The sequence below is a fragment of the Kryptolebias marmoratus genome, linkage group LG22 (genome assembly GCF_001649575.2).
Source record: "Kryptolebias marmoratus isolate JLee-2015 linkage group LG22, ASM164957v2, whole genome shotgun sequence".
In the NCBI taxonomy this organism is placed as follows: Eukaryota; Metazoa; Chordata; class Actinopteri; order Cyprinodontiformes; family Rivulidae; genus Kryptolebias; species Kryptolebias marmoratus.
In genome coordinates, this window is record NC_051451.1 from 15,222,211 (window position 1) to 15,236,508 (window position 14,298).

At 40.9% G+C, this 14,298-nt stretch overlaps 1 protein-coding gene across 4 annotated transcripts in view; it reads left to right on the forward strand.

Moving 5' to 3' along the window:
• Positions 1–271: 271 nt before the first annotated feature.
• dlg5a (discs, large homolog 5a (Drosophila)) overlaps positions 272–14,298 on the forward strand; it is a 34,522-nt gene continuing 20,495 nt past the window's right edge. For all 4 annotated transcript variants that reach the window (XM_017430771.3, XM_037973498.1, XM_037973499.1 and 1 more), the window contains exons 1-4: positions 272–1,023; positions 12,678–12,746; positions 13,389–13,563; positions 14,025–14,168. In XM_017430771.3, the coding sequence (XP_017286260.1) occupies positions 720–1,023; positions 12,678–12,746; positions 13,389–13,563; positions 14,025–14,168 (692 nt within the window). In that variant the 5' untranslated portion in view covers positions 272–719. The remainder of the gene's footprint in view (positions 1,024–12,677; positions 12,747–13,388; positions 13,564–14,024; positions 14,169–14,298) is intronic.

The window sequence follows — 14,298 nt, forward strand, 5'->3', positions numbered from 1 at the left end:
CTTAATTAAAATGTACATGTTGCTATAATAGATGCTTTTCATCTTTAAAACAACGTCACTGAATGCTATGAAAACATCTACCAGAACAGCTGTTTAACATTTTGATGGAAAATTTCTCCATTCTCATATTTATTTTTTCCATCTGGGATTTTCGACGTACTACGGATATTTATGTACGCCCATTGAAGAAAGGAGCGTGTTTAGCGCCAACGCCCCGCCCCACTTGACCATATTTGGTCATTGAACGAACCGTTGATTGACAGCGGGCAGCAGCTGCTGAGTTGCTCAGACATGGCGGAGGGTACAGTGTAAGTGAGGATCAGCGGCGGAGTTACGCGAGTTTTCCCAGCAGTTGAGTCGCCGAAGCGCGCATGAAATGATACGGAAGGAGAGGAAAATGTGTTCGGCCGACGCGTGCTCCAAGGGGAAGCGAAAAACGAGCCGAACTGCTCCACGTTAGTAAGATGGGAAAATGTATCGCTGTTTAGTGCAGTCAACAGCCTTGGGCAACAAATATGGCTTCTTGTGCCTTTTCCAATATGCTATAAAGATTGGTCTCCCGTGCAAGCTAATGCCGTGGTGGCTCCGGCGAACTTCTGCAAGCCGCGGTGAGTTCACTTCCGTGATCGCTCGGTACTTTTGATCGGTGGGGGATCTTCCATCCGCTGGCTTGGCCGTCTGGGTTAGCTGGGGAAGCTACGGAACTACAGCGGAGAGCAATGGAGCCAAAGCACAAAGAGTTGCTCGACCAGTGCCACCAGAACTTACTGGAGTCCATAACAGATGCGGATCGAGTTATCGAGCTGCTCATAGTCTCTGGTACCTTGAGCCAACTCGACAAGTTCGAGCTTGAGCAGAACTGCTCGTCCAGCGCCGAGAAAGTCGACCATCTTTTGAAGATGCTGACGAACAAGGAGAGCGACCATTTCCTCGACCTGTGTGTGGCCCTGGAGAAGGCTTACCCTGACCTGTACGCTGCCCTGTTCAGCAACAACGGCGGGGGACCCGTGGACCACTCCACCGGTAAGACTTTACAACCACTCGTCAACAGGCTTTTATGCTCAGAGTCCAAAAACGAGCCACTGCACGGCTCTCCTGCAGCGAGTACAAGCTGGGTGGTCTGTGCGAGAGGACCTGGGTGTATCTGCCCAAACAACACTGAAGGTGCTCATTGCAGAGTGTGCAATCAAACACACAAAAGCTTGTCCTGAGCTATATATCAAGTGGTGCTGTTTGCAAGAGTTTACTCCAGTAGTTTTCCAGATGCATTGATGTGCAATCCCGAAATGCTGGTACGCACTCGGTGTCAACAAAGCACTTGGCTGAATCTGCGAAAAACCCAAGTGGAAGGGATCGACCTGTGCAGTTAAACGAATATGGTGGAATCGGACCAGAGTAGAATCTCTGAAAAGACGACACTCAGGTGGAAATAGAAGAGCGACTCTGCTGCTAAAGGCGGCGAAAGTAAGACAAAGAAAAGAGAGAGAGAGAGAACAAGTAAACCGACAGCAGGGCCATAAAGAGAGAGCTCGGCTTTCGAACACATGCAGAATATTCAAAACTTAGACTCTTAAGTTTAACTCTTGACCAATCTTCGGTCGCTTTGGCTCTTTCTGCAGACAAACAAACACATGTGATAGTTGGCATCCAGTCACAAATTTTGCTCACATATTTTTTAATTTATGAACACGTTTACTATCTTCTTGACTTTGCAATGAGTAGCTTTAAAGCTTGGACCGAAAACTATGGAAAATCCTGATGTTACAAAATGTCGCTTTAACCCAGCCCGACCTTTTGGTAGACGTGGTCACACTGTGCTCTGTAAAGTACAATGCACTCACGTAATGTTGTAAGTGACATATTTATTGTGACTTGGAGATTTGCTGCATTTTTGGTCATAAATTTCAGCCGAGGACTAATTCATCATCACTCGCAGCCATGCCAGGTCCTTCAAGTTGCTACTATCATCACGTAGCACTACACAAACAACACATCCGTGTGAGGCTTAGTCTTATTAGTGCACTGTCTGGAGGTATACACCGTTACTGTTAAACACCATGAACCTACATTTGTCAGAGCAGCATGGCTGGTACATTAGGTAGCCCGAGTTGTTTCCATGACAACAGTGTACTACTGACACGTTAGTCCATATCAACCTGTGCATGGGTGTGCAAAAGCTGCCTATCCGTGCATGATTTAAACATCTTGTGGATCAATTTCTTCACATTTTTTTTTTTTTTTTTGAACGAGTTCATCGTTGTCGTGTGATTTGCACCCCTGTCCTCTAGGCAACGTCCTTCACTTCGGTGGGTTTTTGGTGCCGTTCCACAGGGATGAAGGCCAAGCAAGTGCAAAAGCCTTGTCTGGTTTCGCCTGTTTCGCTTTGTCTCAATGACTAAAGCCAGTAAGTGGCTTTCTCACAACTGGCGTCATGCCCCGAGGGGTTCGAATGGAGGATGAGCCTCAAGATCTAAAAGTAAAATCATAATGCAAATCATAATGGAGCTTCAGCTTTATTTCTGAAAGCTGCAGTTTTTGTTTATTGCTCCCAAGTGTGCCGTGATCTAAAGTAGACCTTTGCAGGTAATGCTGAGTTGGTTTCTTGCTGACAGGATCATTAATGCTTTCTTAAGCTTTATTACTTCCTTGTATTAAGTGTTGTTGTTGCTCCAGAATAACACTTGGCAGTGTGGATTTGTGTTTCTTTTCACACACACACCTTTTTATTCTGTCTGTAGCACTGGGCCTCGAAGTTGACATATCTTGTATTTGTGAGAGAGCGAGTCTTAAATCTGGCTTGTCAGTCTGTGGTTATTCAACTGAGGATTAGGGCCCGTTTCCCTCAATCTGGTGTTCTTGGCTTTTTTTTTATACAGTGAAGTGTTGTGATTTTTCACAAACGTCGCCTTTATTATCTTTTTAATGTTGAGATTCGGGGGGGTGGGCACGATTCTCATGTTTTCACCAGTCTTTCAAGAAGCAGAAGACAAGCTGCTCACGGTCTACCTTCGGGCACAGAAGCTGGTAGAAAGAGCTCACGGGGGATAAAATCCTCAGAGCCGTGGTGTGTCTGTGAAGATTGCAGGGTGTGTGTGAAGAGGGGGAATCTTAGTGTGATGAGTCTTGCTGATAGCAACCTGCTCTCAGCTTGTCCTCGGCTCACGCTGCCTGCCTGCTCTTGTTCTCTGATGCGTCTCCTGTGCCAGCTGAGCCTCCGAAGACATGCACACGTGAAATCATCCGAAGACACGTCTCACCGAAGGAGGAAAGCAAGCAGATGAGCACATTAATACTCGATGTTTAAAGCCCAGGCTCTGTAAATTATTAGTGTTTTGTTGGCAAACTGCAGCGTATAAATCTGCAGAGGATGGGGAAAACAAATCTGTCATTATTTAGTCTGTTTTGTGGACCTGTACCCTCTGAAACTACGGCTCGCTCAGACTGAATTGCGCAGTTGAGATTTGCTCGGAATATGTCAAGTTTTGGCTCTGCTGTGTTTTGACAGAACTTTTCAAATGGAATTAAAAGAAAAAAGTTTGATGAATGAAGCCGTTCTCATGCCTTGGCTTGTGTGCTCATTTCTTTGTGCAGCTTGGGTAGTATTTTATAAGAACGGAGTAGTAAAAATGTCCCCACAACCACCTCTTACGCCCCGCTCTTTTCATCCTCCAAAATGATGATCTCCTGCTTTCTGTTTGCTTTCATTTTCTTGGATCTTTAATCCCGTATTTTATTGTTCTTTCCTCCATAGACTCACCAGCTATTCTTTTTTTTTTTCCCTTTTACTACGAGCCGCTGTATATCTCAACACCCATTGAGTGGTTTCATTTCTCCACACGCTTAAATAAAAGGACTCGCCAGAAAGACAAAGGAAGGTGATAGGAAGAGGGAGCAAGAGAGGGGGAGACAAACGGGGCTTTTGTTGAAAAGTTGAGCAGGCCCGAAGTGCCCAGTCAGCAGCTTGCTCTGTGTACAGCAGCCCAGGACACGGGCCAGTGTTTTTGTGTTATTGGAGGGGTTGCTGTCCTCCCTGTCAACGAGTTTCTGTCCTGCTCCATAAACCACGGCGGACGTACAGAATGAGTTATGACCCTCTTTGTCACAAGCGCAGCTCTTTTAAAAATGTCTCCATTGAGCCAGACCTGGCTCTGCTTTCGTTGTCACTCAGTGTCTGCGTCAGTGTCTGTCATTCGGTGACGCACACTGTCACTTACCTCGTCACCCCACGTTCTTTCCTATTATCACTTTTAGTATCTCACATTGCTTTTTCTTTTTGTTCTACCAGCTCAGCGCTGTGTTGATTACATGCTGTTAGATGATATTAGGATGTGCAGTAACAAAAAGTTCAACCTCACTACTCCTATGGGTCATTAGCACTGTTATTCCTGTAGAACCGTTCCTCAACACGGCATATTGTTGGTGTAAATTAGATTTTTTTTTCTCACTTTCACTTATGTTAAAATCTGACAGAAGGCTTAACAATGTTCAACGTGAGAACGACAACCAACAGGCAGTAGTGTGGAACAAGACCTCATTACCATTTTACACATAATTTTCCCTCACTTCATGATTACAGTACAAGGTAGAAAAGGAAATGCCGACATCTAAATTTACCTCTGCAACAAAGCCATGAAAATAACCCCCCCCTGTGACTCTCCTTTTTTTGTTTGTGTTCTCTTTTTTTTCATGCTGCATTTTATTCTGTTTATTATTCTTGTTCTCTCCTTTCATTGTGGTATCCTGGCTCATTTTTCACTAATGTGCTTTTAGATCTGTAGCTTTTCACTTGTTTTCTTCAGTCTGTGGACCATGAGTTGAGCTCACATCTGACCTCTAATCAACTGTTGATTTCATGTGACACTTCATATCTTTTAAGATGATACATGGTCAAAAAAACAACCCCATCCCCCCATAATGAACAAATCACTAATACAGATATTGTTTTAAATTACTTTAATGTTGTGAACTGAATTAAAACCCTCACTTAGAAGGCCGCATGGATCTACAGTCAAGTCTGACTGTCGGTAAGGCTTGGATTTTCTTTGTGACTGTTTTATTTATTTTTTTTACTTCACCTTGCTTAAATTGATTCTTGTGGTTGCAACATCAAACTTTAAAGGCTGAATCAGTCATTCTAACAGAATGAGTTACTGTCTGAAGTGGAATACCAAGTAGAAAAGTTTCTTATCAATCAATACCATACAAGGAAAAGGGAAAAAAAACAATTAGTATCACCTCTGTTCTCACCTCTCCCAAATGTAAATGAATCTCATCCAATTCTTTTTTTTTTTTTGGAGTAATGAGGAATCCAACCCACTTGTTTTGTTGTTGGGTTTCCACTAGTTAAAGCGACAAAACCTGTTGTTCCCAGTAACGTACATATTAACTGTGTGTGTCAGTGAGGACTTGATCCAGTCAGGGAGGTAACAGCAGTGACATTGTGGAGATGGTGCTGAATCTAAAAGAGCTGGGAGAAAAAAAAAAATAGTTTGTTATATTTTGAATATAGTGTTTTATTATGTTAGCATGTCGACTGAATGTTTCTAAGAAAGGTAATCCTCTCCCTAACAGACTGAAAGTTTTATTTTGATCATCTTATGTAGTAGATGGTATGTTCTCTTGGTACTCAGCCTCCATATTGTGTTGATCAAAAAGTAATGTTAGAAAAAAACATTAAAAATTGTGAGAAACAAATACTATACTATCCTTGCTTTGCTCTCCTTTAGTCAATAATTGTCAATTGTTAGTCACAGTCATCTAAATCAAGAGTGGGCTTCTGATGGTCCATCTGATTGGCCTAACACGTTATTGGCATGCAGAGTGTGAATGTATGGTTATAGGAAATTTAATAGCCGGCCATTTATTGCAGTCCCTTGCGATCTTCATGTTGTGGCAACATGCTTTCAATATTGTGCATTTCTGATGAAGCTCTTTGGGGAGATGTTTTGTCTTTTTTGCTGAGTTATTACAAAAAAACTAAAAAAAAACCCAACAGCCTCTTTTCGAATTACAGCATTTGACCTTTTGATATGATTTTCTCAACAAAATGGGTTGCCCACGAACATTAAAAAATATCACAAATTGTTAAAATGACAGCAGAAGATTCATTCATAATCAGCCTCACTGTTTGTGGTTGGTGAAAATTAAAAAACGATGCTAAAAAGTCTCCTGCCAGTGACTCATTGACAGATAAAGCGCAGGGGTACATCATTCATTCATCCCTTTTTTTTACACAGGCAGGCTTTTTGGCTCTGTTTTGGCTTGTATTTGTGCTAACTGCAGTATGTTGCAGAGCATTTGGAGGACATGTTGCAGACATCTTTCACCTTCTTTTTATTTTTTGGCCCAAGCCATGGCAGCGGCAAGCTGTTCTAAGGGAAATTATGCCTCATTTATGCTGAGCTAGGGCTTTTTGCATAGGGGATAATTGGTTAGGCTGGATAGCACCAAAGGGACTGTTTTTTGTGCAACGTAGATGCCCTGACAGGTCTGCTGGGTTGAATTTGAGTCCTAAATATTTCAAACAGCCCCAAAAAATGCTGCAAGGTTACATCCAACAGAGGCTTTCTATTCGACCGTAAAACAGATTTTGTTTTGAGACGCGGCGGTTATCAGACTTGAGCCTGTGAGTGAAGAAAAGGTGGCAAGCTTTGACCCAAGCTGTGATAAACACAGAGGTGTGAGATTAATCCTGGCTCTTGGACCCATCCTATAGATGTCTTCGTGTTTATGCTTGGCGTGGACTGCTGAAGTCCAGTGATCAATCTTTTACGCCGTCAGAAACACTTCTCTGGCTCATTGCCCAGAATCCTGGACTGTGGTGTCACTGCGATCCCAGGAGTTAGGCCCACACTCTGCTAACAGAAACACAGACGCAGATACAAAACAACAAAAACCAAAAAACACGACTAATTTCATTTTTAGTATGCAAGTTTGGCAGTGACACTTTAAACCTTTTTAAAATAATGTATGTATAATAAAAAAATAAATGTAATCCTTTTGATGAACATCTTAAGAATACAAAACTGCAGTAATACTATAGTTAAGATCTTTAGGCATCTGGAGACTTCATTCAATTACGATTCAGAAGGCTGTGATATGATTACAAAACAATCAATTCATTTTGTTTATCTTGAAGCCTAATTGACTATGGCTTATTCTACTTAAACACGGATTTATATATTAATGCCTTTATAAAGAATGCAAAAATATAATGTCTATAAACCCTGTTAATCACAGGCTGCTGACCAATGAGGCATAGACGCTAGCATAGCATTGAAAATGGCAAAGAAAAGCTAATGCATTTAGACTTTTGTTTATCACTGAAAAATTGATGCACAAATCTAATATTTTAAAGTCACTACAAAAGACAGTCATGATATAATGTATTATATAATGTATAACCATTTACAGGTATATTGTATATTCTTCAGGGCTTAGTAAAGTTAAGATAAATCTATGGAAATATACCGCTTTACTAAAAAAAAAAAAAAAACATTTTTACTCTAGAAAACTATAACTCAACTAGAACAAACATTGCAGCGCAGCAACTACACTGAGTCTTTTAAAGTGGCAGCACAGATTAACGTTAAGAAATTAGATTTTTGACATCTGGAAACTGATTTCAGTCTTCCATGTCCATGATGCATCTAAAATAGATTTGATCTCCCACTCCTAATACTGACCTGATTAGGCAGAAATGTTATCCAGACCATCTGCCCCATTTATGGTTTCTACATTTAGTGTTACTGTATGTATCAGGTGATATAATCTTATGAAGCATCTAAACTAGTGTAGCCCTCAACAGTGAAGCCCCTTAGACACAAAACATTTTTTTTCTGCAAAAATGTTGCCTTAATTTAGCTGTTTCTGTTTCCCTTTTGTAATTTATAAACACTGAACAGGGAAGGCTCAGCTCCACATAGGTGTGATCTTACAAGTAGGAAGTTGTAGAGCCAGTCCTTACTTACACACACACACACACACACATACAGTTTCAATCATGTGACTACCTTCAATGTCTGCTTAGTGGTATATCAACAACATATCAGCTTTGATCCATCCCACTATACAACTTCCCTTCTTATTCCCTGGGTCTTGAAGTATAAAAATGGTTCACCGCTTCCATCCTGAAGACGACAGCCTGGAAAGGGTTCGGGTTGGTCTATAATTTGCTTTGGACTTTGTGCGTATTTGTAGCTTCATGTGCCTTTTGCACGTACAAGATTAATCTCAGACAGTTGCACCAAGTGACATATAGATTATAGATTGGGGATAAATGAGTACTTCTGCTCGTTTGGTACTCAGTTTCTGTCAGGAAACAACTTCACAGAGTTTAGGAATAGGAACCAATATTGAGACAGATTTGTGGGATTGAAATGTTACTAATTTAAACTAGATCATCCGTAGAGTGTGTTGAACCACAGCCAGGATTTAGTGGTCTAGAATGTCAAAGTAAAATTTCTTTCTGCACTCTGGCTTAACGCTGTCACATCCTTTATCCTTTTTTAGCACACTGTAAAGTGAGTGGGTATTTTTCAGCAGCATTAGTGTTGCTATTATTTGTGCTTCTGTTAGTTTAAAGTCTGTGAAGCTGAGGACACAAAAGGAGAAAGAGCTGAAGGACGATTTGGACTTTGTCAACTCATGGTGCGTAGCCTTTTTTTTCTTCTTCTTTTTTCTTTTTTTTCCCCTTGTTATTATTGTTCACACAGTGAAAAGAACTCACAGTGCCTAATAAACAGTAGTATGCCATATTATTTTGACAGGTTGATGCCTCTTTTTTTATGCTTCTTTATTTTACTGTAAAATTATATCTAAAGAGTGTCTTATTTTTTTGTTTTTAAGAACAAATGTTTTTTTTTTCTCCCCCCATTCTTGTCAACATACACCATAAAAAAGGTTTGAAGCATCGGTGGAAATCTTTTTGCGGTCAAAATCACGTCGCTCTGATTGTCTGTGGATTTTTCTGGAATCGCTGAATAATTTAGTCTTTCCCAACAGCGGGAAGTGGAAGTCCAAGTTGGCATTCTATTTTGATATGGCTCCCCTTTACGAGCCTCCCAACTCCTGAAGCTTTTCGTTTTCTGCATGCTGCAGAATTCACTATTCCTCTCATCCAGTTTCTCCATGGCAACGTGTGTCATCATGCTTTATGGGCTGGAGAACATAATCTGGTTGTCTGAAGCAACTGTTGGTGGCTTAGTGCATAGCTTGATTGTGAGGGGAAGCAGACGGAGGAGTGGGGGAAGTGGAACCTCATCGGTGTACTGAGCACTCCCCTGACCTATTTAGATCACAGCAACAGGCCTTTGTTACCATTGCCGCAGGTCTTCCACTGGGATATTTCTCACTTTAGAGTGTATTTCCCAATGTTTGTATGTATTCACGTTTCATTTTATAGTGCCTTGATATGCTTATCTAGAGATTTAACATGAATATGTAGTAAAATTCCTCAAGTTCTAATTGTATTGTCTACCTTTTGGGGCAGAGACGAGTAGATTCTTTTCCTGTAGAGCATCAGATCCATGCTTCCCTAATGGATGTCCATTTTATTGATGCCGTGAACGTGTTTACAAATGATCAGCCTCACGGTTTGTGGCTGGTGCTAATTAGTGCCGATAATAAAAAGCCTGTTGCCGCTGACTCACCATCGATCGCTCGAGAGCCGGTGTGCATCTGACATGCAGTCCATACTGCATTTTCTGTTGTGCTTACCGGGCTAAATTATCATCTCGTGACACTCATCTAAATATGGAAATTGTGGTGCACAGATTTGTCCCTGCAGCAAAAATCACACTGTGATACCTAGGATTGTCCCAGAACTGCCACATTTGTGAGGTGTATAGTGGAGGAGATTATTGGGTTTTAATGTATCTGAGTGTTTGGATTTCTAATTACATAATTTGAATTTGAAAAACTGCATAATGTTTTTGTCTTATTTTAGATTCAGAGGCATCAAATTGGGGGGGAAAAGAGCGCAAAGGAATGACATGACAGCAAAGGTCCTTCTGGCTGAGTTGAACCAGGCTCTCCTCTGCTAAGGGCATTTTAGCCCATGTGGCATGTACACTCATCACTTTGCTTTTGGGCTACCCGAATAAGCTTCATTTTTAGTCTTTTTTTTTTGTATGAAAGCTGTACTGACTCTGCCTGCAGGGTAATTTAAAAAGATTTATCCTGCGAACAGCTGACATAATACCTCTCAGCATCTCACATCTTTTTCCTGTGAAACATCATCAGTCACACACTGGGTTAAGGAAGTGAATTGTTGCTTTAGAATTCTGCCAAAGAAACGAGTAAGAACTTTGTGCATAAATAGTTGAGAATTAATGATGTGTTGCGCCATAGTAGTTCTCACCATGTCTTTTTGAACAATATAAAATCAAAGCTGCGTGCTTTGAGCGCTTTGCACTGCAGAAGATTCGAGCATCAGACAAGGAATGTCAGAACAAATTAAAAGCCCTTTTCTGCTCTGCTCCCTTTTTTTTCACAGCTTCTTCTCTCCCCGCTTCCCTCCTTCATCTCTCATCCCCGCTCCCTCCTTATCTTTTTTTTTTTTTTTTACGATTAAGTGAGGCTATCTCCCCTTGTCCATGCCCTCTCCATGTTTCCCTTCTTGTTACCCTTTCCTTTCCCCTGTCTGCTGGGCCTAAGATGGAGTGACACAGTCGCACAGAGCTCATAGGTAATTCGGCTTGGCCTTGTCACACAGGAGGGCTGGAGCCAAAGCCAGTAGGGAAGCAAGGACAGAAATGGAAGTTCGGAGCTGTTGCAGTCGATCTATTGATTGGCTGCCATCAGCATTGCGAGCCATTGTTTCATCACTCTCTGAAAGCCTGTTCAGTTTCATTTATTGCGCAACCTTACTGCACATATTTTTAATCAGTTTAGATTAGACTACACTATTATTACTTTGCTGCAAATTTTGAGCTAAGTGGAATTCTTTTGCACAGTTGTCTTGCAAGACAAACAAAATATGACATTTCTGTTGCTATTTACACATTGCTTTGCATTATTGTCACTATAGTTTTATGACAGATTTTTAGGTTGAAACAGCTATCAACTTCTTAAATTCAGAATCTGAAGTGTCTCTTAAATAGTACAATACAATTGAATCTTATTTACAGATATTGCACAATACTGATACTCCATTTACTTCTAATTTCCAGAGCTCTACATTTGGATGAGCATCTCTTAACAATAATACAACTGATCTGATTTTGCAGTGTATGTACCATTGTTGGGGGTGGGGGTCTGGGGTCAAATTTTGTTTAAAATTTGACCTGCCATGCCATATCTTCACAAGTTTTTTGTATTTCTGTGAGATCTCCTTTGGTCAGATTACAACACTCCTTTCCAGTCATTTCTTAGGTGTTTTCTTTTCTTTGTAGCCAATTTTTGTGGCACAATGATACTCGACTCCACTCCTCCCTTCTTTTTTAGGAACCATGCATCTTTTGAGATCATACAAATACCCCTAAAGCACATTACATTTAAAACAGCTTAGCCTGTCTGTTCACAATAGCACACCCAGCAAACCCGATAGAAGGAAAATACTTGATCTTTTTGTTTTATTCTCAAAATACTAAGAGCATCATCTGCAGTTTGACAATTTATGGCTTACAATTGCTTTTTTTAGGCCTTGTTAGTTCTACTTTGTATCAGCCCAGCATAAATATGACTGCTAAACTAACGTAAAGCCTAGCTGACCTTGACTAATACACCAGTCACAATCTTTCTTCATCACTCATCTGCTTCATAAATCCTGGATTTCCCTGTTGGTCCATTTCTTTAAGTATTAAGTTCTTAGAAGCTTATGTTTTTTTACTTGGGATTTTAAGTTGGCTCAACTTTAGGCACCCAATTATATGCTCTCAAGCATAAAGTTATATTTACTCATCATGTGCCTCCTTCAAGGTAAATGAAATAGGAGAGGCAGATAAATTATCTGAGGGAATTATAGTTTGTCTTTTTTCTTACAGAAAAAAAAGTTTTGCAGTTTTTGCAGTAATGTGTCAACTTCTGGCATATGTACAGTAAATAGACAAGTTCTTGGATATGTTTTGATTATTTAAAAAAAAAATAGCATCAGTACAAACAAGTTCAACTGCCACTTCTCCTTTTTGAAAGATCTGAGAATTTGAATAAGAAATCAGCTGTGCAATAGATGCATTCAGCAGTAGGCATAAGTCAAAGATATATCTTTTAAAAAAATTCTGTTTGTCAGCCATCTTTATGTTCCCCTTTGGATCAGGGGCTCTGCAGAATAATTGAGATCTGCGCTCTCTTCTTTGAGTTGTGGTACCCTGGGCGAAATACCCCCCCCCCCCACACACACACACATAGCTTTACACTGTGTATATTCATTTCCTTTCTCTCTATGCATGCGGCATAAAAATGGAAAATCCCATTTCAGCCGTGACATTCTGCCTGTGTAGCAGAAACATATAGGGACTATATATCAAAGCAGAGAGAAGGACGGTTTGATGACAACGAAAGACTAAAGTCATAATATAGAGCTGCTAAGAAGGAGCTTCAAAGTTATTATTCAAAGCATAAACCATGCTCCACATTTATAATGTGGAGCTGACTGTGTAATGTCCATCAGGCTTGTGTATAAGTGGTTCACCAATCTGTCGGTGCTGTACATCTGATTGTATCTCTTCTCTTGGCAGGTTCCACATACAGTGTTCTGTCCACCATGCCATCCGACTCGGAAAGCAGCAGTTCGCTCAGTAGTGTTGGTATGTACAATCAAGTGGTCAGACTTCAGAAACTGCTGAAAACTACTTGAGTAAAGCCAGCATTACTGATTTCTGTTTTGTAAGGAGATGTTTACACCAACTGAGATCCAGAGGACAGGAAGTCAGAGATTTATTTGTCCTTTTAAGCACCACATTGTGTGCAATAACGCTCTGCCAATTTCTCCCTCATTCTTCAAGGAAGCTTGCCATGTTTGCCTTTCCCTCGTTTTGACAAAGATCCAGATGACTCAGCTGTGTTACATAAACCACTAAAAGGTCCAAAAGTTGAGTCAAAGATGCACATAATCCCCAGACATCCTGCTGTGGGTACTCTTTTGAAGACAACAACCCAGAATTTTTTTTTGTTTTTTGTTTTTTAAATCCAATCTGACTACTTGGCAAGGTGTCGCAGACTCATAACAAAGTAGGATCAACTTGTTACTACAGTGGCAAAATCTCACAAATGTATTTGCATTTTTTGCAATAAACACAAAAAACAAGGCACAAAGAAAAGACTTGAATTGTGTTGATAGAAGTGCTCTGATTGGCCTGTCCTGTGATGTTTGTCATCGAACTGTTGATGTTGCATGAGGGCATCGTTTTGCGTGATATGATCAGTAACTCAAGCCACCATTTTTGCAGGTTCGCCTGTTAACGGCGAAGCGTCCTCCCCTCCCCCAGCGATTAACGACAACCGACACACCAGTGACAACCTGGACACCATCTTACTGCAGCTCCGCCAGGTGACCAGGGAGCGGGATGAGCTTCGGAAGCGTCTGGCGTTGGCATCGCCCGGGACCACCTTCGATGACTGCAGGTGTAAATCCTGGCCCGTCCTCTAAGCTGTTCTTGTTACCGTCTCATTTTATTTTATTGTTTTGTTATTATTTTCCTTAATAAAAAGCACCACACCATGATTTATCTCTTTTAAAAGCTGCAGAGTTTAATGGGTATTGTTTGCTCTTTCCAGGTTGTTAAGTAACTTTTATTACTTTATCAGTTCCTCCTCATCTGTTAATGTCTTGCTTTTTGTGATAATGTTGACTACCGTGCAGAGAGAGAGCACATGGGAACTAGTGGCTTTATCGGGTTTTAATGGGTTGTAGTTGTTACAACGTGCTGCTTGCTTACATTTGTGCCTAGTTTCTAAACATGTTTAATCAGATATTCTGTTCAGATCTTCTAAATTCTTCCACACCAAGACCTTTTTTATATAAGTTGTGAGTTCCGAGCGAAGACTGAGCAGAGTTTTGACCCGTTGCTGCTTTTCTCCTTAAGGCCAAATCCCAAAGCCAGCCATGACTATGAGCGTCTAAAAAGTCAGTGCATGAGGGCAATGGCAGACCTGCAGTCTCTCCAGAATCAACATACCAAAACACTAAAGAGGTGTGAGGAGGCTGTAAAGGAGGCCGACTTCTACCAGTAAGCATTTCTCCTTTAAAAGTCCTACATCCGTTTTACTGTTGTTTTGATGAAGTCTTGATTCATTATTAGTCCGTGCAGTACATTTAGTGCCTTAGATTGCACATGAAAGCAAAAGTGGTTGCGCAAT